Below are 25,832 nucleotides of genomic sequence, written 5' to 3'. Positions count from 1 at the left end.
AAAAAACAAAAACACAAGTACCTTTCTTTCCAAAACATGCTTAACACAATATAAAAGAATAAGATCTATAAAGTCATGGGGTTTTTTATGGAGCTGTTTTTCCACATAAGAAATACTGATTACAGGGGGAAAAAGTCCCCAGAAAAACATCCTCACGAAAAATCAAGTATGAACAGAAGTAAGGGAAATATTTTCTCCTTAGTCCCCAAACATTAAAGAAATATTTCTTTAAAATGTTAACTACTGGATAATAAATGAAAGATAATGATTTTTTTAAATGGTCATGTAATTTTTTAAAATTTCTTCTTTAGACACAATGGTCATGATTATTGTTTATATCTTTAAATATGCTGCTGAGTTTTAATTTTAAAAAAATATTACTGAAATATGAAATTACTAAATTCATTGCACTATACTAGCAGAATAAGATACTGGATCTAGATTACACTGGAATAAAATGTCATCAAATATGAAAAGGGTCAGATCAGAAGTAAAAGAAAAAAACCCTTGAAATAAACTTAGACTGAAGCAAGTAGTAAAACCAGTCATATATTTATCTGCATCCCTCCCTGCTGAGAACACAGGACAAACTGCATTTTTTGATTGGTGTTGGCCAGTCAGAGCAACCCACATTGGAAAGAAACTGTGTTGTGCCCACTTAAATACTACCTGCCTTGAATTTTGCCATAAACAAGAAAAACACTCCTCTGATTTATCTAAAACATGCTGGTATCAATTCCAGAAGAATGGGGGCTGATACTTACCCAGAATTTGTAATCAGTCTTGGAAGGACAAGGAGACAAAGCTGTTGTTATAAAATTTGTTATTGTCTGTAAATCACACTGCTCTTACTAGATTGCATTGTTCTGCAAAGAAATTGTGTATGGCTGAAAAAGATGCTAAGGGGGCACACAAACCTATTTAGAATTTCTGATACAATCTGCTTGGGTGTTATAATCACTTAGTAATATCTATGCAAATTAACTTTATAATATGAGATCTATATGCCAAGCTTATAACCTTTCCCTTATTTGCCATCTTGCATGCTTGCATTCTTGCTCAACCTACTTCTTGCTCTTTTGGCTCTGTAGCCAAATAGGTGAAACATGGATTGGATACGTGATGTATGAAAAGGATGGAAAACAGGCTGATCTGCCAGGTTCAAAGACTGTCCATAATCCAAACCCTAGGCAGGAGCTGATTAGCAGCAGTGTTCCTCAGGGGTGGATGTTGACTTCAGTATTCATTAAAGATGAGGACAATGAGACAGAGTAAACTCTTGGCAAGTTTACAGACACTGGAGGATCAGTTGATATGCTCTAGTGCAGGAATGTTGTTTAGGGAAGTCTCAATAGGCTGGAGAAAAAGCCTGATAGAAACTTCATAAAATTCAAAAAAGGAAATGCAGAATCCTGCATCTGGGGCAAATCATTCCCAAGAAACAATTTACTAGAAAGCAGCTTTACAGAAAAGGAATAGAGAAGACAAGAACTCTTCTAGGGAGTGTGTATACAGCAAAAGCACAAACACAGCGTTTAGAAGTTGCAACAAGCAAAAATCCAGCTGCATAAACGAAAACACTGGTTCACTGTGAGCGTGGTCAAACATCATGATTTTTGATTGTTGTTTTTTTTACAGAGGGGTTGTTTTATGTCCAGCCTTGGAGATATTCAAAGCCAAACACGGGCTGATCTGTTTGACTAGAGCATAAGTGGTAGAGTTCTTTGTTATTAAATCAATAAAAAGAATACATCACATTTTATTCTATCACAATAACTGGAAACTGAGAGTATGGAAAAGACTTATGGTCAAATTGCCTTGAATAACTAGTGAGGTACAATTTATAAATGTAATCAATTACATTGCCATTAAAATACATTTTTGATGGGAAATGGACAAACTCCAAAATGTGTCTATTACCTGGTATACGCAGCACAATCAGTGCAAGAGTAACTCTGTGTGTAGCATAAACCCCTGTGTGATCATATGAGAGCTTTTTTCCTCTAATGAAGGTAGAGAAATGCAGAAACCTGTTTTATTTTTTCTTTGGGCACTGCTAGTTTAGAATAATCACACTACAATAAGCCAAACCATTTGTGCTAGATTAGGAATTCAAAGAAACAATTCTTGATAAAAATTCCAGTATCATGACAGGGATGAGTGGGACTAATTTTCAAACAATTCAATGGGTGAGAGATTATTGAACATATTAGACACACAGAGCTTGTATGACTTTCTACATGATCAGAGTGACAGAAAGTGTTTCAGTGTAGTTATTACACACTTCTGAGCTGAATGTGTTCATGAAATATAACTTCAGATTGTGTCTGAGTTTACAATCGGGCATGATTTTGGAGCAATGAATTGTTTTCATTTGCATAAAACTAAATTGGAAGATCCATTTCTGAACTACAGTAGAACACTTTGAACTATCCATGAACAGTGTTGCCAGCAGCAGTTCAGTACCAGCTGTTTCAATCTATATTTCAGTTCCACTTGGTCTACGTTATTTGCTAACAGAGAAATAACCAAAGGCCCCGCAAGTGAGATTTAATATCTCAGATATTCATATAACACATTCTCTAATGCAGACTTTGAATATGAGACCACCAATCCTACAGAAAACATGTGCCAATGCTCATGCAGAAGTAATACTTACTCTGGAGAGTTACTTATCCCATTCCTGCTCTATGACTCAAAGGAAGTGGGGCAGAACCTTGTTTTGCAGTTTCATGGCAGCCAAGCCATGCAAAAAATTCAGCTCCCCTCTCCCCCCCCAACTTGTTTGGATTTGTCCTAAGAGCATTCATATGAACAGATGCATATGTTCTGAGCAGCTGAGAGAAGGGAGTATCTTAAGTCATCTCTTTACTTGCTGTACAATACTGTGCAAATGCTCCTACAGAGCCACTGAAGTTGTTAAACCCAGAAAAGGTGTAAACACAGATCTATCTACAAATGTCCTTTATGTGGGATACAAAAACATTTTGACACATCTTTTTAATAATAAGGCACAAAAATACATTTAAGCCCTAAATCAGATAATTAAATATTTTAAGTTGATAATTCCTGTCTCAAAAATAAGTTACTGTTAGAGTCAAAAGGTTTCTGATAGTTTATAAGCCCAGGCAATTTAAGATGTGACTGAAATGTCCTAAAAGGACATTTACATTTTCATGCAGGAAAGATACTTTGAAACATGGCATTAAAAGTGTGACAAGGTTGTAATAGACTACACCGATGCTGGGATCAATATAATAAATGTCTTGCAATTTCTTGCTGTTAACAGTGATTTCTAAATTTAATGTTCTAATGCATGCTAAGTCCAATATCAGTAAGGAGTCCTAATCCCCGCCCTGAAGAATTAGGGAAGATTCTTCTCAACACAGAATCAGACCAGAAGCTCTAAGCCTTCCAAATTTCAAGGTCTCCATAGCACACAGCATGTTAAAAAAAAATTATTATTAACTTCTTTAAACCAACATGTTCTTCCAAACTCCTATCACTGTAAATAAAGACTTTCCAGTATTGCTGTTCTTTCAAACTTGCACCAGCCTGAACCAATCCTGACAGATTGCACCTTCAAAATTCGAGCTGCCTCAGAATCCATGTAATACCTTTACCCGTATGGACACTGCAGTCTCCCTGCATCTCTAACTCTGTTTGAGAACCAGGTCAGCTTGGTATTTGCTACCTCAAATCCAACCTTCTATACAATTCTTCCTGAAAAAGAAATAATAAAATATCTACAGCGTTTTCACTGTCTTCTAACGACAGAAACATTTCTGATAATTTTTTTTATCTATTTTTAACTTTTATTTCTGCTCTAGATCTAACAGGGATTTAGGAGAATAGTTGATATAATTCTTAAGTAAATTCTAACCACAGACTCTGTTTGTTGATTTTTCATGACTTCATAGATTCTATCTAAGTTTGTCAGTCATTGTTTGAAGATTAAAATGGGAAAATATTAAGAATAAAGTACAGAATCTGAATTTCATTTGGGACAATGTACCCCTTTGAGAAACAAAGTTTAACATCTTGCACAACCAGGGTTTTCTATGTTATCTGGGCAGGTCTTTGTGTTAAGGAGCCACTCAGGTAGTCACACTTGCACCACCAGAGCTGGGACCAAGGCCCCTTTGCAGCTACACACCCCACACTCACACAGTCAGACCAGGTTTCCTTCCTGGCTCACCCCTGGGTTTCCTGTAGTAGAGTCTCAGATGTCAACTGAACTTGCTTTAAAAGTCTCATTTACACTGTAACCTGGTATAGCATTGTATCTTTTTTTGGGAGTGGGAAGAGTGGACATCAGTTCTTTCTTAAGGGACCAATTTCACTATCAGATAGGTTAGGTTTATAGATAGGTTACCAGATAGGATAGGTTATATATCTTACTACCAGATCCATTTTAGTTCTTAGATAACAAACACAGGTTTTATGAGATAACATAATTTAATTTTTTCTTATTATTTTTGTTTTTGTCAATTTATACTAGTTGTTAAAACCATCCAAAGTACTACACTTCTTTTACCATTTCTTCCTGGACAACCTCATGAACTATTTTATTCCCAGTTCATAAGTTATCATCTTTTTCCATAAACATGAACTCTTCAGTTCAGAACATTTATTATTTCTTAAGCATTTACTCATAGCTTTGGCACTGAGTATGAAATCCAGCCCCAAGTAAATTAATTGACATATGGTTTCAGATAATTTCTAGAACTCAGCAGAAAATGGATACAGTGACAATATGTAATCATGCAGGCAATGCATTCCAGATGGAAAGAAGTGTTTTGAAAATCTTAATTTCATTTAGATTGCATGTTTGGCGCTTGATTTTTTTTTGGAACTATAGGGTTTTTAAAGCTTTTTATACTAGATTCATCCCTATGTCAGATGGCATACTTCTTTATGTGTGCATATGAATACAGTGAGATAGAAATAGCTTCTCAAAAAGAAGAAATAATGAGGATCTTGGACCACACACAAGGGCTACTCATGCAGTGAAAAATCTTACCAATGGCCATTCAGTTCTTAATACCATTTCTACTGAAAAGATCATTAAGATGATTTGAACAAAAAAAATCTCTACAGAATTCTTTACAGAATAGTGTGCAACCTGCTTTGTTGCAACTTTTAAGGTTGTGGTTGCACAACAGAGGACACTGCTGTTTAGTCTTGTCCTTGAATAGAAGACCTCTGAAGAGAAGGGGAGATTGCTTCTATCTTAAAAGTTAAATTTTCTATTTTGTATTTCAACATCACAAATTGTATATATATTACATTATAGCTTTGCAGTTTCATAGCCCTATTAATATTTTGGTAGTTCTTAAAGACAGGGCCAAATTTGGAGCTCCTGACACTCGATAAAGTAAGAAGGTGTTTAATCTGTCTGAATTAGCCGGCTTTTGTTAACTTTTTACTTTAAACCTTTTTCTTTTTTTTTCTTTTTTTTTTTCTTGTTGGGTTTTTGTTTTTAATTGTGGACATTCATAGTTATTTCTGACAGGAAAATAGTCCTTCTGAAGTCTCTAAAGTCAAAGGACTCCTCTCAAAGTTGAAAGGAATCAGTAAACCAGAGTATGAAAACATTTCAGATTAAAAACTCATTCTGCTATGGAATAGACATCAGGAAGAATAAATCCTATCTTACTGACTTCAGAAAAGTGAAAAATTATGTTAGGAAGTGATCCCTATAGCAGCAGTGCTAGGAAACAGCATTCTAAGAAAACAGTTAAATATCCCAGATGCAAATCACCTTAAGCTTAAAAGTGCCAGAAGTAGAGATCTTAGTTACTCAAAAGCTGAAGAAAAAAAAAACAAACAAAAAAAGCCAAACAAAAAAAAACCCAAAATAACAACAACAGAACAAAAATAAAACAAAAAACAAAGCAAACTCAAAACTCCAAACAAACAAACAAAACCAAACCCCAAACAAACAAATGAAAAAAACAAAACAGGAGGGTGTTCAGTGTCAAAAGAATGTGGTTGTGGTGAATATGTCTGTCTTTAAACAAAAAAAACCAAACCAAACCAAAACAAAAAACAACAACAATAAAAAACCCCAGCAAAAACAACAAAACAATAAAAAAAAAACAACCAACCAACCAAAAAAATACACCAAAGAAAACATCAAAGCAAAATGGAAAAAAATTAAACACAAAACATTTAGAAGACACTGTGGTTATAAATCACCACTAACCATAAATATAGAAAGCTGACTTGTAAGCATTTAATCTTTACAGCAATCAAAGTAAGCAATATAATGCATTAAATTTTAGGCTGGAAATTAATATTGCCAAACTTAAGCCATCCATGTAGGTATCTGTCTCAAGTGTTCTAGGCTTTTTTCTGTAGTGTATAGCGACAAGTAATTCCAAAGGGCTATTCACCCACTCTTAAAATGAGAAGGGACAGCTGTAGTTTGACAGTAAATCCAAGCATTTTAAGGCATATCCTGTTATATAAGAAATTGCTGTCACATGATATAAAATACTGTTGGAGCATCTATTTACAAAAAACCTCTGAACACTCAAAGCATGTTTACAGGTTAGTTTTGCACTGGCTGCCTTATAATGCTCAAAAAATGCTCTATATTTTGTGCTGTTTAATTGGGCAGAAACATGACTACACTCCTAGACCTGAGCCGAATGTATTCTGTAATGATGAGGGACTCAGTAGTGCAGCTATTAGCACTGAAATAATGGCCTATGAAAGATGAATACAGATCCTTCATTTGTGAATAAAAGATAATTGACACCTGAAATGATGAAGTTAGCAGAGAGGAAACTTCCCTGTAATACCAGATTCAAAGGCCCTTACAATCTGTGGAAAGAATCTCACCAATTTCTTCTCATATTACACACTTCACACATATTAAATGGATTAAACAGATTTTTTAAACATATACAGAATTATTATCACTGAATGTTTTACACATTAGTGTTCTTACCCAACTATTTTCAGTTCTCCGTCTTATTTCTAAGCTGACTGACATGACACAATGTCAGCTAAAAAAAATGTTTCAATATGCCTAATATTTTTTCAACATGCCTAACCCTGTTTAGGCATGTTTCATTATGTCTAATATTTCGGCATATCCCAACAACTCATATCTCTGGCAAATACATCATTGTATCCTTCTCTTTCTCCTTCACTTTTCTTGATGGTCTAATTTTCTATTTTGTGCAGAATTTACTGATCAAAAGATTTTACTGCTGATTTCATTGGTGTTTTTCCAGTGTCCGTTGGGCTCCTCATGCTCTGTCTCTGACAGTTCAGAGAAAATATGCTGTAACAGGTACTTCCTGTTTGCATATTGCTTCTGGCCTGTTATCAGCCTTTCACTCTTCTCTCAATTTAAGGATAGACCTCTGGTACCTTTTCTCTATAGCTACATTATTCAATCTATACATGCCATTTAGACATGTTCCAAAATCCTCACATTGCAATCCCACTGTTGAATCATCAGAGGTTCTTATTTTCCTGTTATACATATATACAAAGTTTTTAAAATATTCTGCTTTATAACACATCTTTTGGTACTTTGTTTTTCAGGATTTGTGGGCTTTGTTTTCTAGCATGTTACCTTACTCTCATCTCAAAGGAGAGTGCAGTTTAAATTAAGAGATTTTGCAGTGATCATTTGCAGATGTCCAACAAGAAAATGAAAGACATAAAAGATAACATTAGACTACGAGGCTGCTCTGCCTAGTGATGAGATGCAAAGTCATTTATTTCTTTGTTTACATTGGATGTATAAACCAAGCTGTACTTCCACTAGTCCTGGATACTTGGTAGTGGTGGAAAGTATGGAAGCACAATCAGGCTGAGTTTCCTTATTTGATCTGAAATCTATCACTTTCCCTTCTTGCCCTCAGAGTAATGCACAATCATATTAAATAAGAAAACTTGTCCTTGTCAACCATGAAACAGTCTTCAGTATTTCTTAGAAGTTCAGCATAAAATAGTTTCTTGCCCCTCTATTCCACTCTTGCCCCTCTACTACACTCTTGTGAGACCCCACCTAGAGTATTGCATCCAGCTCTGGGGTCCCCAGCACAGGAAGGGCATTGGCCTGTTGGGCCGAATCCAGAGAAGAGCCACCAAGATGATTAGAGGATTGGAGCATCTCCCCTTTGAGGAAAGACTGAGAAAATTGGGATTGTTCAGCCTGGAGAAGAGAAGGTTCCCAGAAGGCCTAGTTGTGGCCTTCCTGTACCTGAAGGAAGCCCACAGAAAATATGAAGAAACACTTTTGACAAGGGTATGTAATGACAAAACAAGGGGGAATGGCTTGAAACTGAAAAAGAGTAGGTTTACATTAGGTATTAGGAAGAAATTCTTTACTGTGAGGGTGGTGAGGCACTGGAACAGGTTGCCCAGAGAAGTTGTGGCTGCCCCATCCCTGGAGGTATTCAAGGCTGGTGTTCAAGGTGTTCGACCTGGTCTAGCGGAAGCTGTCCCTGCCCATGGCAGGAGGGTTGGAACTAGATGATCTTTAATGTCCCTTCTAACCCAAACCATTCTAAAATTCTATGATTATTTTCTTACAGAGACTATGAATGTTTAAATCATCAAGATAGTTCTACTATTTCAGACAAAAGCAACAAAAATAACCTTTTGATTTTTTTTCTCCCCAAAAAGGCACCCTAACAAAAAGAAAGAAACAAAACACACTAATTGACGCAATTGGCAAGAAAAATCTCGTAGTGAAACCTTTTTCCTTCAGATGCTCTAAATTTTACAAAATTAATAGCAACTTCTATGCCTTTTAAAGGATTGTTTTGGGCAGCCCTAGATAGACAGAATTCTAATATTACCAGCTGTAATTTATAAAAATAATAATAATTTTCTTTCTACTATTTATACAAAGTTTCAGCTTCTCAGTTTCTCTTCCACTTTTTCCCCTTTAATTTGGTGAAGGATGCTATCTCTCCTCTGTGTTACCAGATACAAATAGTTTTTCTGCATGTATTGGATGGTTTATAAAATAGTCAAATATAAATTATACCATGCTATCAATGGTGAAAATTTTCGCTCTTTCAATAAATGACAGATGCAAAATTGTGTAAAAACAGTTGATAAAATGAAATATAAAATTGTAAGGAACTAATAAGGAGGCTAATCCATTTTTGAAACATTTTTTGTTTAAGAAAAAGAAAATAATAGAGAAAAAATAATGCAATCAAAGTCTTAAAAAGGTTTGAACATAAAATATCTGTTGTCATTGAATGACATTCCTCTAGAGGTAAAAGGGACGATAATCCTGTTAAATACTCTTATCCAATTTCACAAAATGGCAAGAGGAAAGTAAAAGCAGATACCTCCCCTGTGTGAGCTTTCTGTTTGTTAATTACACTGTAGCTAAAGTACAAGACACCATCTGTTTCACTCAGACAACATTACACACTCAAAGGAAGTATATGAATACTTGAAACAAAGTTGCAAAGAATTACATGTCTCTTTCCCCCATCTCCTCAGATATATTTTTTGCTCTTAGTGAAATAATATGTCCATAAAGCAACAGTGTTATTCAGGTTGTGTAGCTATTTGCACATTATTTTTAAAACCTTAACTTAGGGGAAAAAAAAAGAACCTCTGTTATTCTAAGAATATACACCCAAACCTGTGTATTTTGAGAAGGATCACAATGATTTTGAAAATCTGGACTGAAGAGTAAGAGAAATGCTGAGGCAGTAAAACTTCATGGATCCTTTAAACAGTCATCATTAGATCTCAACAGACTGTAACAGCACGGAGAATTTAATAAAAAGCCTCTCTGTTCAGATGAAGTTCCAACCCTCTTTTAAGATAAATCACTGCAAATGCATCAGTAGCTGTTTTATAGCATTGATCCCATGTACCATCCATTTTTCGTTGTAACTCCATTCTTATTCTTAATTCCATTTTTATTCTACATCAATTTATTTTTCCATTGAACCTTAATGACTGCCTGAATAAGTTCTGTGCATAATGGTGTTCCCACTCTCTCTCTGGCCTCAACATTAAACAGGAGCATGTCTGAGAATAGAAAGCAGATATGTGAGACTCTCCCAAACAGGCTCTGGAAGGGGTAAGGTGGTAAAATGGTAATAATACCTTGGAACTAAGGGAGTAAAAGCTCTATTCATGGCTTCAAAAACCAGGTGATGGAGCAGTAGCACTCTTTCACTTTTTACTCTCATTTACATAAGTCATTCTTTCTTCAAATTACTGTGTGCACACACATGTATTTGTCATACACATAGAAAGAATAAGGATAGAGTAAAACAAAGTCTAATACAACTACCAAGCACAGAAAGCACAACGAGGTAAATAGTGTTAACATTAAGAGTCTCTGTGTCAACCCATGTTAGAAAAATTGCTACTGCTACACAAAATGATAATATTGGAATAGAGCTCGCTATTCTTGAAAAAATATATATAAATTTCACTGACCAGAGGAAAAAGAAGGTCAAAATGGACCTTGCTCAATGATTTCTTCTGTTTCAGCAATAAAATGTCTAAAGGGATTTAATAACAGTTAAGTAACTGTTTAGATTTGTCATCCTGCTGCCTGTAATAAGATGATATAGCACCAGAAGGCAAAAGGGAGAAGGGTGCTGCTGTTCCTGTAGTGCTCTTTCCTATTTCGTCCTACACAAGCACAGCAGGAATGAAAACTCCCCACAGATGTCTCTGAAAGCAGAAACTCTTATTGATTAGAAAAGGATGGAGCTTTTAACATGCCTACATAACCTCCTTTGCGAAAAACACTAGTCATAATTATGAGCATTCTGGCACTGCCCCAGCTGCTCTTGAAACAAAGCCAAAACTAGCAAAGAACATGGTATTTTATTGGTTTAGGGTTTTTGTTTTTGTTTTTGTTTTTGTTTTTTTAAGATGAAAATATAGCTTTACAAGAAATCTATAAGCCTATGCCAATTCTTTCCCTAAAAAAGTCAGAAATGTTGTCACTGATTTCAAGTGTTTCCAGCACTACAATTATCTGTAAGTGAACTATCTTATAAAATAATTTTAAAATTAAATGAATCAACTTACTTGAAAACTGTATGGCGAATCCAGATTTACTGATATAAAAATCTGTGTCAAATTGGATAGTTACTATGTTGAGTGTACTGTGAATGCCTTCAGGAACAAGTGAGCCACTAATTTCTTTGAGTAACATCTCGTTCTCAGGTGGACCATCCCAAACTCGTAGGATGTCATGGGATGCTTCAGTATCAAAAGCAAGAAATTGGAGGCTGAAAGAACACCATGATTTCATTGTCAGCTTTCATATTACCCAACAATACAACTTTAACAACAAAACTAAACAAACAAAGAAAAAAAGCAATTAAAATTTAATTTCTAAGAGTGATTTTCTATAATGCTTCACACATTTATCTTTGAATGCATGAAAGGCCAATACTAAAAAGCATTTGAAAGAAAAAAACTAACAATATTTGAATTTATCCACTATGAAATAACGTATTACTTTAGCCATTCATATAATCTATAAGTAATCTACACGGTCTTTTCAAAAGAGAGTTTCAGTTTTCCTAAGACAGTATTATGTATCAAATTCCCATCAAAACAAATTAACTAGAACTGTAAAATCATGCAATTAGCAATGTAGTGTGAATAAATGTCCAACTAAAAAGAACTGCTAAAATGCAGGGTATTTTTTTTAATGTAGTCTTCCACTAAAGAGTTCTGTTGCCTCCAGCATTTCACAAAATTATAAGCATTTTTTAAACTTGATCTTCTTTAGTAAATTTTTTTTGAAAGATAGAAAGTTTCAACCCAAACCTAAAATGCCAAAAACACTGGCCTTGAGTTGCACCTTAAATTTTAAGTCCAAAATCCCTTTTTTCTCCACTCTAGAGCTAAGATTTGGTTATTATAGTTAAAAACATTTGTTATAATTGTAAGACTTGTTTTCAGTACCTGACAATATTTCCTGGGTCTACTTCAATCACCCACATGCAACGCAGGTTGTTGTCATAGGGAAAAGGATAGCCAGGAGATAAGATTCTTCCAGATGATTCTCCTTTAAAGCGGCCTCCACATTCAGCTAACAAAAAAACCCATTATGTAATGGTATTCCAGCTAATCATGTGAGCAATCAATTTATACATCTACTCTCCTGTTGAACAGCACAATTAATGACTGCATGCCCTAATATTGTAAGAGAGCGTATAAGAACTGCATTACACCTTTTGGTTCCCCTACTCACTCATATTCCTCTAAAAGACTATGAAAAAGAAAGAAAGCTACTGTAATATTTAAGACTTGTCTCTCTTCACTCTCCTATGGGAGTAATTGAGCCTGTAGGTACTTGCAAAACTTATAAAGTTATAATAGTAATATTGTAAAGAAACAGAAATTACAAACCCCACAAAACAACTCTATATCTCTTCATATATTAATGTATTTGGGTTTTACTTATTTTACAGTATTCTATGTAAATATATGAAAAGTTTTCTAGTTTAATGATATTTATATATAATTAGCAAAAAAAAATACTTATGAAACATACATGGTCCTGGCTTTCTGATTAAGCTGTCTTTTTATATTGGTTATTTGCTGAGTATAACTACATGCATTAGGATTTTCATGCATTAGATTTTCATGCATTAGGATTTTCAGTATGCAAAAATGTTTAATAATTACTATCTTTTTTAAACCTAAGAAAGGCAACACCACTCACATAGACTTAGATGAGAACTATATGCAGAGAGAACTATAAATGCCTGTGTAAACAGATCATAGATCTAACGATTCTTACAATTTTTTTGTTTCTTGCATTCAAAAAATAGCCTAAATAAATAAAGATATAATAATAAAAAAGAGTCTAATACCAATACATGATGGCAGAGGATAGTCCCATGCCCTTCTTTCCCCAGTCATACACTTTAGCAGGCTACTTCCGTGGAGTGTGTAACCTGGATTGCATCCATAAATTATAGTACTTCCAGCAAAATGGCCTTGGTCACTGATTTTATATCCAAACTGTGGCACACCAGGGTCCTCACAGTGTGAAAGCTCAAAACCTGTGGGAGAATAAATTTGTACTTACAAAATCAAACAGATAAATACTTAATGAAATTCAGATTTTCTGTATTCCAGTGGAAATCAATAATTTCCAAACTCCTTGTAACAACATATTTAGGTTAAAACCACTTCTATAGTTTTGAGCAGTCTAAGTAGGATAACTGTCTATACACCTTTCTTAGAACATGGAAGACAAAGTGTGTCAGAACTTCTCAGAACTTCATTTTTCCTGAGTTCAATTAAAGATTGAGAAGAAAATTCATTATCATTATCAATCAGTCCCAAAATGATATGATTACAAAGTGGCAGCTAAAGTGACTATCCATTTAGCTGTGAATAGACATTTAAAGGCTTATAAATAAAATTGAACAGTAGATTTGTTTGCCATTATTTTGCAGAGTAACAACAGCAGCACAATAGCACCTGTGGCACCAAAGAAATACTGTTATATTCATCAATCCCTACCCTAATTTTGTGCTCAGTAGATTGCAAATTTAAGAACTACATGCAGGAATCAATTATAATGATGATATTGAGAATTATTGATTTAAAAAAATGTTCTTTATTTTATTTTACAGAGAAAATGCTTCATGTTGGATGAGAATGTTTGCTTACATAAGGGCAAAAAAAAAGGTATGTCAAATTCTGTATCCTTACAGTTATTCCTTCAGCTCATTTAATGTGTGACTGAAAATGCCTCACTTATTGAAGAGTCTTCACAACCTTTGAGCTGAACTCTTCTCATTCCTAAATTATTGTTTCCTAGTACAGTGTGCTGCAGAAGCTCTGAAAAAGGCTTAAGTGAATTCCAGATGAAGAACCGTTTTTGATAATGTTCATCAGTTAGAATTTCCTGTCTTCTAAGAAAACTGCTGATCACACTGTGTGAAAAGAAGTTAAAATCTGCCTTGATCCCTGAGATTTCCTCATCTCTGGACAGCTTGCTTATAGACAGAACCAAAGTACACTTTTTAATAACTGATCAAGTTCCTCTTGAAGGTAAACATGTAACTGCATTTCCTAACTGTGGGTACTGGAAGCATTTTTCCTGCCCTAAGTGTGTATGATCAGAAGCACCATGACCAGTGCAGGTAAAGGGGGTGTGAGGCCTCAGCCAGGGCATGGCAGGGCAGTTTGTGCAGGAGGACACACAAGGAGAACAGTTCAAAGGGTGAACATTCCACTGGCTCAGTAGAGAGACTTGAAGCCCACACAACCCAGCAAACTGGCACCACTCTGTGACCATCTGCACAAGCCAAAAGCACTCATCCTACCTGACCCTCAAGGTAGAATGGTGGGCACTCATCTGAGAGCAGAGGCTGCAGCTCTGAATGGAGGGTTTGCACCATCCACCCTGGTTGATGCATCCACCCAGACAGAGCTCAGACTGAACTATTCCTTGTATCTAACTCTACCTTCTTTCAGTTTAATACCATTACCCTTTCTCCTATTACCACATGTTCTTGTAAAAAATCTCTCTCCAGCTTTCTTGTAGACTCCCTTTAGATACTGGAAGGTGCTATAAGATCTATCCAGAGCCTTCTCTTTTCCAGGCTGAACAACCCCATCTCTCCCAGCCTGTCTTCATAGGAGAGGTGTTCTAGCCCTCTGATCATCTTCATGGCCCTCATCTGGACTTTATCTCTTCCAATTCTACCAATACCAACAAAAAAAAGATTCAGCACTCTTCAGGCTAATAACTATTCAGGCTAGGAAAGTGTATTCCATAAGAATGTCTGTTTCAAAAGACAGAAAGTGTTAATGATAAGGTTCAAGTGCTGGGCTTGAATATACCTATATAAATAAGAAAAATCGAATACCTTGACACTTATATGGTAACACAGCACCAAAAGGCCTATCTTTAATCATAGGGTACAGTCCTATGCTATCACATGCTACTACAGGGTATAATTATGCAACTTTCACCTTGAAAATAATGACATACTCTCCAGTATCTTGAAACATTTTCCTTTCATTTTGCAAGACTTATGTTGTTTTTTATTAGAATTAGTTTCAAAAACATGATGTAGAGTTTTTGAAACAAAAGAACAGTTTTACAAGTGAAAAACTAATTATTTAAGCACAGGGAAAAAAAAGGATGTTGATAGCTGCAGAGTTACCTTATAATACTGTCCTGCTTGATAAAAATTCAGTTTATATAATAATTCAGTGATGATGAAATAGTTAGACACTAAAAAAAGTCATATACAATACATGTCAATAGTCACGTACAACAATCACATACATTTTCAGAAGCTGACACTTGATAAAACAGATGTGCTTCTATACACCCTCTAAGCCAGAGACCTGAAAAGGTTTTCCCTCTCCTCATGTTTAGAGTTTAATTTTGTCAGTCCACATATAGGTAAGAAGGTTTTATTAGGAACCTTTCTTTATTATTTTGGTTCCAAATTGGATGATTCTAAACAACAATGCAAGCTCAGAAACAAATGCAAAGTATCAAACATTAGTCTTAAGAGGGAGAATGTCCTTTAGTTATGAATTATCTTCACAAAACAAAGTGTTTTGGTTACAGTTTAAAAATACTCACATGCTTCAATATTTTTATGTGCTAACACAATTAACTGAAACTTACCCAATTTCTCTTAAGCTTTCCAACACTGAAAATGACTTCAAAAAAACAACCCTCTAGAAAAAGTACAGTGATTTAAGTATCAGACTATGCAAATGATTGTCAAAGCAAGGTTTCAGTATGCTACGTGTTTTGGGTCTTTTGAGGTATGATTATGAAAGTGTATTATGTTGATGAGTGATCTGCTCTTAATTTTTTCACTATTTGTCATTTAACTGCATTTTCATCTTATGATTTTCATTCCTTTAAAAGCATAAGTCTATTACTACTGTTTTCTCGAATACTTACTGGTATACACAAGCTGAAAACCTTCATCAGTGCCCTCCGTGTCTGAGTTAAATTCCAACCACAAGTGATTTGAAGTACTACTTAGTGTCAGGCCTCTTAATGATGCCCCAGTATATGCTCCCAGCAGGTGAGCAGTGTTGTCTTTACCATCATAGATCTGTAAAAAAATGTGAATTTTACAGTTATGAAGAAAAAAAAAAGCTCCATTTTATTTACAAAACAATTCTGTACATCTCCATTTAGAGGGAGGATAACTCTGCCAAGGGAGATCTATTGCCAGTCAACCCAAAGTACGATTTGGATATATTATTTGACTCTCTTAAGTTGACTTAATTCCGGTGATTTTTCAATTGCAGAGTTTAAAATATGTCAATTCCTTTTTTGCATAACAGTAGAAGTGGGCAGAGGTGCTATATCATCTCAGTCTTTTTAAATTTGTGTTTTCTCTTTCACTGTCAGTAATGTAATGTTGATCACAGCCTATCAACAAACACCTGTTTTGTGTAGCTGTATCTGCCTCAAGTCACTGAGATGGCATAACAGAAAAGCTCACATATCTCCAGTTTTGGCTTATCTAAACCTATGGTGGTTTTCTTCCATGTGAAGAGAGGTTCAAATATAACTATAAAGTAAAAGGAGAGTAGGAAATAAATTTAGCAACTGCTTCTGTAAGTTGAAAGAGTAATGTAATCTATATGTAAATTGGAATACAGCATTTTTTAATTTATTTTTCTTTGAGTGTTGTTCTTTTGCACATTTGAACCAGAAACTTTCATCAGATACTAAATATATAGAACAATCTTTTTAATAATTCTCAGCAAATTTCCCCACAAATTTGATTGCTTTAAAGCATCACAGGTTGTTGGATTCCTGTAACTCCTGTAAAAACTTATAACTTCACAATAATCACTAACCCATTCATTATGTCCTGTAGGATTTATTTAGTGACTTCTAAAACAACTAAAACTTTGATAAATGGGGTTTACAAAAAAATTTCACTTACAAATCAGTCAATCGACCTCCGAATAATTTTTAAATTGCAATATAGGAAAATTGTAAAACTGGTAAAAAATATGAAATTGTCTGCAGTTCTAATTGTACTAATTAGAAATTTAATTAAAGCTTGCATTTGTAAACAGGAAGCTTTATCAGAACTAAATCAAATACACCAGTAATAGTAGTAAGGCAACAAAGTGAATGTGAAGCATTATGATGCCTGTTCCCTATCTGAGAGAATGACTCACACACATAAATCCTATTTTCCAGAAATCCTCATGTCTTTAGTAATAACAAAGACTTTACATTTAATCATATGCTGAAATAAAACAAATAAGTGATTTCTAGCTATCTGAAGTGAGTAAATAATTGTACAGCAGTTTAAGATCAACAACAAAATTACTTGGTATTATTCCTTGTTTTTTATTGACACAAGCAAATAAATTGCAAAGTTCAATTTAAATGCCAGTGTCCTTAAATGGAGTAAACGTATGAAATTACAGAAAAGAAGAAAAGGTACAATTAATGCTTATCAAATAAAAAGTAATTTCAAAATACGTACAGCAGTATTAAAATAGATTTCTTATGTTTTTGAAAAACTTCTGTAAAACTATACTGAGATCAGTATAAAAAACCAGCTACAAAACAGGCAAAAAAACCTCCAAAACAAAACAACAAAAACAAACAACACCCTCCCCCTTAATCTGAAATGTACTTAGTTTTGTTTTAGTAACTGAAAGAAAAATGCCCATTTAAGGAGAATTACAGCTATCCAAAAGAGATAATTACATCATGACAGACTTAGAGAAAATCCAGCTTGAATTCGATGCTCTTTCTCATAATTTCTCCAAGGTACTTATAACTAATAATACCCAAGGATTCAGGATTTATTTTATTTTTAAACACTCTATAAGAGTAATCCATTTCATGCTATGTGTGTATCCCTAATAATTAACCAAAGGAAGCTGTTAATAAGTTATACCAACTATTCTCAATGTCTCACCAGAACTTCCAACAAGCTACATCATGATACAAATTTTCTTCATGTTAGAATTTCCCCACACATATTTCATTGCCAGTTTTGTTAGATGTCCTACCATATTAAAATTTTCGCATTAGTCCACTGTCATCTCTTGTTAACACTAATTCTACTTCGTGGGCTAGCCAGCTGTCCCACTGCATAATGCTGTTAACCCTATATAATTTCTATGAAGGAACAGAATTTAAAGTACCCTAACACTTCTGAAACTGATTCTTCTGAGTAGGAAAACTGCATCTGTCTGAGGCACGTTTGTGATATATTTGAACATGAAACTGAAATAATTTTTTTCTTTTGGTTACTGTCTTTCAGACATTCAGAGTAACATATACCTCTTTTCTTGAGACAGTGGATCTCCCTTAGGACAATAAATGAACGCATGTTTTGTAGTACAACTTTCAGTTTATGTTCCATCATCTTTTTGTGCATTTGATTTAATAGAAAAAGACAGAAATTTACAGAATAATTTGAATGATACAGTTTAGCTTGCAAAGAAAGTAGTAACAGACCCTTTTGAGATTTGCAGAAGTAGTACTTTCTAACCTTGTTAAATTAGGTGGAGGTTTTTTAAAACTAGGTGGGAGCTAAAGATTTTGAATGAGTTAGTAATCCAGCTTCATAATTTTTTCTGGGAGATAATGTGAATTATATTATATATAACTTAAGGTAGCACCATTAGCTTATTTTTAATATAGGAATATTCTTTCTTATAAGCCTTGCCAACAGACCTGGATTTAAGTCACTTGGGTGCTAAAGATAAGCCCAAGAATAATCATCATGAAAATATTATTTGGCTGGCTATATTTTCCTTAAAGTCATCCTGTAACACTAGTGCAAAGATAATTGATTCATGACTGTATAATGCCTGAATAAGCAGTAACAAGCTATTCAGAAAACAGAGGTCCATATTTATCAGCTATTTAAAGGCCTAATCTGTTAAATGATTAATTCATAAAGAGGAGTAAAGACACAAAATAATGTTAAACTTCTTCATATCACAATAATATTTTGAAATGTTATAGAGAAGGATGATAACAGTGAACACTCTACATAAATATGATTTGAAGTAATGGATGTTATGTTCAATTTGAGAAGGAGCAGTTATGTTTGCATTTACAGTTAGAGAACAAATAAACCTTGTTAATCTTTTGAGTGGCTGCATTATCAACAAATTTTAAATGGAAACTAATGCCTTTTTTCTGCTAACGTTTTTAACTATATAAAATTTTAGCAAGAGAGTAGCATGAAATGAATGTATTAAATTTGTGCATTTTAATCAAACTATTTTTGAGATTTTCCATTGAAACATAAAAGACATATGGATACGATGATCTGTGCCTTCATAAAGAGAAGAAATAACGTCAAATCAGCAGCTCAGAACTGAGGCTGTCAACGCCCTGTCAAATGTATATCACATGCAAATAGAAGCACTAATATAAAGACAGAAAAGGGCCCATATGTTTTGGGGGGTTTTTTTTGTTCCCTACATTTATTACCTATTTCTCACTCATGTTTTCCAAATGACATTGCTAGAAGTATTATGATAACAAACATGGAGATTCTTAAGAAACAAATTAGCAAAAGGCCCAAAAATCACCTTCCCTCAAAATCTTTGCCCAAACCCCCTCAAAAACTGAATCATGTGCACACATTTCAAATCTGGCCCACAGATGAGACAGCAAACAAATGCAGTAAAACTGAATTCTCCATATTTGGCAGGAGAGCAAACAATGCTGGGTCAAGCACAGGAAAAGGGAATCCTGATTGCCAGTTCTATTTTTCTTCACTGACACACTGTTACCTTTCTGTTGCTACCCTGAGTGCTCTAGTAAAAGAAGAAAGAAAGATTGCTTCATTACAGTATCAAAATAATTCTGGAATCTATTTTTTCCACAGAGATGCAATCTCACTTGGTATGTCAGCTCTCACTCTACACAAGGTCAAGCACGTAATCTACTACAAAAGATAAAAAAGATCTGCAGAAACATCTAATGTTCTTTTTCCATCTCAGTCCTTTTCATACTTTCTGTTCCTCTGTCTTTTATTTTATGTTTACTTAATGGAATCTGCCTGCTGAATTTTTAGGGTGGAGGTTTGGTTTCTTTTTTAAACATTATCAGTAAACTACCTATTAATTAGTACCCTGCATACGTACATTTTTATTTATATTGAAATTTACTGAAAAGAAATGAAACAGTCATATTAGCTTTGTTCAAGCTTCAATTTTAATAAAAGTATCTTTTCCCCCATAAAATAAAGAAGTATATTAAAATATCTTTGAATCAGAAGAATATTTTCTACATTCAACTGATTTGAACACAAATAAAGTGTTCACCACTAACAATGGACTATTCAGGCAAAAAGAAGAATAGCGACTGTGCTCCTTTCTGTGTAAATCTAAAGGATTTGCTTACAGCTATCACAGACTAGAGAGTTTACAAGAAAAACTGGCAGATGGAGATAAAAGCAGGGAAAAGAAAGCAGGTAGAAATATTCTCATACTTTGGAAACAACATTTTTTTTTTTTTTTAGTTTGCCTCCCACGTATGAAGTTTAAATTAAAAAATTCTGGATTCTGGAAACATAGTGCACAAACTCAGTTATCAGTAAAATTGTATAGAAAGAAGCAACTGTTACAGAGTTTATGAGATTAACATTAAAGGTATTGGCATATAATGACCATACAGATCTTAAATTCTTCATGTATCTTCTACACATGTCTTCATGTAACTTTCACAAATATTAAAACAAGATATGACACTATCAAGAGCAAGTTATTTCACTAATCAAAAAATGTAGTGGGAGTTATGTATTTCTTTTAGTTTGAAATAAAAACCAACAAGAACTACACCATTAATGTAAGTAGCCAGAGCAGTTACATTTGAAAGAGAACAAGAGAATTTTATGCCAAGTGAAGCAAATGACAAACAAATTATATGGTTTGAAACCTCTTTTCTATACCAGTTCAAAACTGATAAAAAGGAACTCCTCCTTCTCTGCCTGTGGAGTAACAGTAAGGGTGGTGACTTATTTGTGTTAAATATGCTGTTTCCCTCTAATGCTGCATTCCAGTACTGCTGTTTCATTGTTTCAGTCATAGTGCTTGTCAGATATAAATGTGATCCATGGTCAGTTAATTCATGTGGAAAGCAGCAGACCTCATGACTTCATTAAAGAACATATCAAAAGTTTATTACAACAGTCAGTCTATTCAGCCTTTGAATGGAATTTTAGCTGCATAGGTTTAGTAATGTAAAATCTTAGCTGCAAGAAAAAGTAACACAAAGTACATGATTAATTTGTCAGAATTTTCATATGTCAGTTCTGATGAGAAGAGATGCATTATTCACTTCTTAACCAAAATTGGTTACTAAAAACTGGATCTTTAACTATAAAATATTATGGGGTTGTCTTATTTGTGTTTGGGGGAAGGAAGACCTGTCTGGAAGTTGTTGTTTTAAGTATCTTGATTTTAAAACAGTGAATTCCTTACTCTCCCTTGTTCAAAGTTAAAGGGGAATTGTGTATTACCCTTTTCTGTTTTCTGTAAGACTGTTTTTTGTAAGATTGAATGATAATTTTTCCTTTTTTTTTTTTTTTTAACTTAAGTTCCTTCTATTTACAAAGTAGTGATACATATTAGATAGGTTTACAGCATTTGTTGACTATTATTGTTTCATTTAAAACTAAAGTATAACCCTAATTTCCTATTCCTGTAGTTAAGAGTTTATTCTCTACAGTCAGCAAAATAGGCAAATCAGGCAGTTCCTTTTTTTATATTTTTATTTCCAGTTCTACAAAAATAAAAGGAAGTTCCTGCAAACTTATCTTCAAAAACATTTCACTGGGATTAACACAAATCATTCTAAGGGAATGCAGGAAAAAAATATGTGGGTAAGCAAGACTGCTTTCCTGATCTTGAAGATATTAATGATAAATGTTAGGCATATTCCCAAGTCAGTCGCACACAAAATCTTCCAATGATTCTTTTCCAGCTTCTGGAGATGAGAAGTAATCAATAATAATAGGGATCAATAGAAACTTCAGAACTGGGTCTGTGAGAAAAGTTTTGGAATGTGTGACTGCTAATGTATTTCTGGAGAATTTTCCTCTATCAAATGAACACATGAAAAAAGAGTGTGACAGAATTAAGACAGTTTCATCTAAGAAAGGAGGTAGAAAGAGACACAGTGGGTTCCATAGATATCATTTCTTCCCACAATATCAAAAGTCAAATGCCTTTGTCTTGCTATGATGTCAGATAGGCTGAAAAAGGGTTTTTCATAAGAACTACTTCTTGTAGCTGTTTTTTATGGTGGGTTTGTTTTTCTTTTAATAGCTTGGGAGGAACTCCAGGTTCTTATTATGATTCAAGGCTGCTGACTCGAAAAACAAACACTTTAATTACACAATACTAGTTTCACTTAAAAAATGCACCTGCAAAACACAGCTAATACTTTTACCACTGACATTTATAGCTGAATAGTGGCCTTCCTCTATCTATAAGTAATATGTATTACTCTTAATTTCACATTAACTGGGTAGCAGTATTAAAGGAGGATTTTCTTTTAAAAGCCTCTGAATTAACATTTTCTAGTTTAACATCTGCAGTGTACATGGTACTAATGGCACTTGAAAAATCATAAGTCATAGATCTTTCAAAATTGTATGCGCATTAAATGATTACGAAAGAAAAACAAGAAAAAAGTTGAATTGCTTTACATTCATATTAACTTATATTTATCTAACTGTATATAACTGTAGCTAACATCCTTACAGTTCTATGACTTTTAAACCAATATAATAGAGTTGAATAGTTTCAACCTAAAAAGTCTTGAGAAAAATGCAGCCCTATACTTTTATTGGATGGGCATAAAACATGTGGACAGAAATATGATAGTGACTTGAATGGATAATGATTCAAGTTCAAATGTAAGAAAGATCTGACTTCAAATCTGATACTAATTATGGTTAATTTAAAGATCATACCAGTACTTCACTAATTTTTCTGCTTTATTAGGAAATTCCAAAATTTTTGAAATTACATACTTGCATACACAATTTGAATATTTTAACGGTAAATTGAACAACTTTTTTGGTTGGTTGGTTACTTGGTTGGTTGTTTTGGTTTTTTTTCCCATGCTATATAAATAAATACGAATAAATAATTTTATAGTATTAATATAACTATATATTAATAAATAGTAAGTAACTTTTGAATTAATTCTTTCTATATTGATTAATGTAACAATTAAAAGGTATCTACTTGCTTCTGAAGTAAGCAGTGAGTTCAAGATAAAATAAACATACCTGTGCATTCTGGGTACCTAGTAGCCTTAGGTTTATTTTTCTTTGCTTGTGTTTTAAGATGAATGTAATACTTCTTTTTTTTTAACCATTTGATTTATATCTGAACAATCAGACAATTATTTAATTGATTTATTGATATCTTATTGCATTGGTGTGCTATTGCAGATGGTATGTGCTAAAAAGGCACTCACCCTGATCAACATCATCTTTAAATGTGTAGTTGGTTAAGCAATATATGCATCTGGAAATATACTTTTTGGAGTGCAGTAATAAAATCTATGATCAAATCTACTGAAAAAGCTACTGAATTTATAAGGTGAAATCACTCTATAAAACTCTGGTAGGCTCTAGTACCATGTTTTTCCCACTATTGTTTCTTTTTTTAGTGCGAAAATTCTATTCACATGTAATTGCTGTGCTTAAAAATACTGGGTGTTATATTTATTATGTTTAGATCACAGCTGAAGTTATGAAGATACTGAGCAAGTAAACAAATCAAAAGATGTTACTGATTAATAATAAACACTAAAAATAGAATACAAATACACATTAAGGCAACATTAGGTTTATGATTTACATCTCTTTAATTATCTGTGGTCAGAAAATGATTTTTTAAGAAACAGATTATTGAGCCACCTCAGGTTGTCTAATTTTTAACTTTTTAAAAATAGAACCGGTTGAGAAACATATTTTCTAAGAGATGCTTAATATCAACTTTCCTGATACTGTACTATCACAGATAAATTTCAGTGATATGAGGAACTACAAGATAAGTTACATGATTACATACCTTAAGAACATCTCCTTGGGCTAAGTGAAATGTTCTGGCAGAAATATTGATTCCTTTCCCTGCTTGTACCTGAATGCTATAAATACATTCATGGTTGTTTTCATAGTTAAGAGGATAATTGGGAGACAATAAGATTCCTTCATTATTTGTTGTGGACGCTCCACATTCAGCTGCAATTAAAAGAAAATGTTAAGGCATATTTTAATAAAACACATAAATATCTTTAGTAATGTTGATAATAGTAATGTTAATGTGACCTGATTCAAAATTAATAACATTTATTAATGTCTAAAATCTAGTTCTAAGTATATGACCATGATAGTGATTGGAGGCTGCAAGAATATTTCTATTTCAACACTTTAATAAATGAATGTTAAAAAACATGAAGAGTTAAAACCATAACAGTGCACATTTCAGTAATTATAATGTTTTAAAGGATCTTTCTTGAATTTTATTATGGAGGAAATATATTTAAGTTCTCCAACACAGAAATTCATAAAGACTTGCAAATTAAATGAAAATAAAAGAATTCTAGAAATTTATATGCATATTTATTTATATATGCATGCACGTGCATAAATATACATACATGCAGATACATATATTTTCACATAGATTAATGAAAAAAAGATTTTTTTTTCTCTAATAGTAATTTATTAAAATAACTAACATAGTCAGTGGTACAGTTGAAAAATAGCTATGTTATTTCTACCAGACGAATATAGAAAAAAAATAATTCCAAGAATAAAGAAGTAGAAAAACATAACTTTGGGGGAAAAAACCCCAAACAAATCAAATAGATTTAAGATTTAAAAATAAAAATAAAAAAGTATTCCCAAGTAATACTGATATTATTCCAAAAAGTAAACCTTATAATTCAAGATTTTGGCAATTAAGTAGGAGGTATTTTGTATCAGATATTTTAATAAACACTGAGAAACAATTACAATTCTTTCCTTCACTTTTTATTTAGTCTTGATATGTGGCAGTAGATGACCCATGATTCTGAACCGTATAAGAGAGTAGACAACACTATGGCTTTGTAAACACTGATCTTGGTACTTTTCTTCAAGTGTTTATTACGCCATACTCATTTATAGAGTTTTCCAAAGGCACTATAGGCCTTTGCCAACCTGTTGTCTATCTCCCCATCAATCTTACCATCTGAGGAGATGAGGCTACCTAGGTAGGTAAACTGCTGGACTGATTTAAGCTCTGACTGGCCAATGGTGATATGGGGATGATGGAAGACTTCCTGAGGTGCAGGTTGGTAGAGGACTTCCATCTTCTTTAAGCTGACTTCCAGCCCAAAGAGCTCAGCAGCGTCTGCAAAGCAGGATGTTAAACACTGCAGAGCTGCTTCTGTGTGGGTGACAAGGGCAGCGTCATCAGCATAAAGCATAAAAGAGTATGGCGTAATAAACACTTGAAGAAAAGCACCAAGATCAGTGTTTACAGAGCCATAGTGCTGTCTACTCTCTTATATGGTTCCGAATCATGGGTCATCTACCGCCACCACCTGCGTCTCCTAGAACGCTTCCATCAACGCTGCCTCCATACAATCCTAAACATCCACTGGTCAGATTACGTGACCAATACATCTGTTTTAGAACAAGCAGCAGTCACTAGCATTGAGGCCATGTTGCTGAGAATTCAGCTGTGTTGGGCAGGGCACATCTCAAGGATGAAGGACCACCGCCTCCCTAAGATCTTGCTTTATGGTGAACTTGCCTCTGGATGCTGCAAGAGAGGAGCCCCGAAGAAAAGATACA

At 33.9% G+C, this 25,832-nt stretch overlaps 1 protein-coding gene across 4 annotated transcripts in view; it reads right to left on the bottom strand.

The window, feature by feature from the left end:
- Window positions 1-25,832, bottom strand: part of CSMD3 (CUB and Sushi multiple domains 3) — a 605,903-nt gene that overhangs the window by 185,113 nt on the left and 394,958 nt on the right. For all 4 annotated transcript variants that reach the window (XM_064646451.1, XM_064646458.1, XM_064646466.1 and 1 more), the window contains 5 exons: window positions 24,061-24,230; window positions 15,926-16,082; window positions 12,852-13,043; window positions 11,938-12,064; window positions 11,050-11,252 (listed from right to left, as the gene is read on the bottom strand). In XM_064646451.1, the coding sequence (XP_064502521.1) occupies window positions 11,050-11,252; window positions 11,938-12,064; window positions 12,852-13,043; window positions 15,926-16,082; window positions 24,061-24,230 (849 nt within the window). The remainder of the gene's footprint in view (window positions 1-11,049; window positions 11,253-11,937; window positions 12,065-12,851; window positions 13,044-15,925; window positions 16,083-24,060; window positions 24,231-25,832) is intronic.

This window comes from Pseudopipra pipra, chromosome 1 (assembly GCF_036250125.1).
Source record: "Pseudopipra pipra isolate bDixPip1 chromosome 1, bDixPip1.hap1, whole genome shotgun sequence".
Lineage (NCBI taxonomy): Eukaryota > Metazoa > Chordata > Aves > Passeriformes > Pipridae > Pseudopipra > Pseudopipra pipra.
Note: the sequence above shows the minus strand (reverse complement) of the source record. Positions and strands in the feature narration are given on the sequence as shown.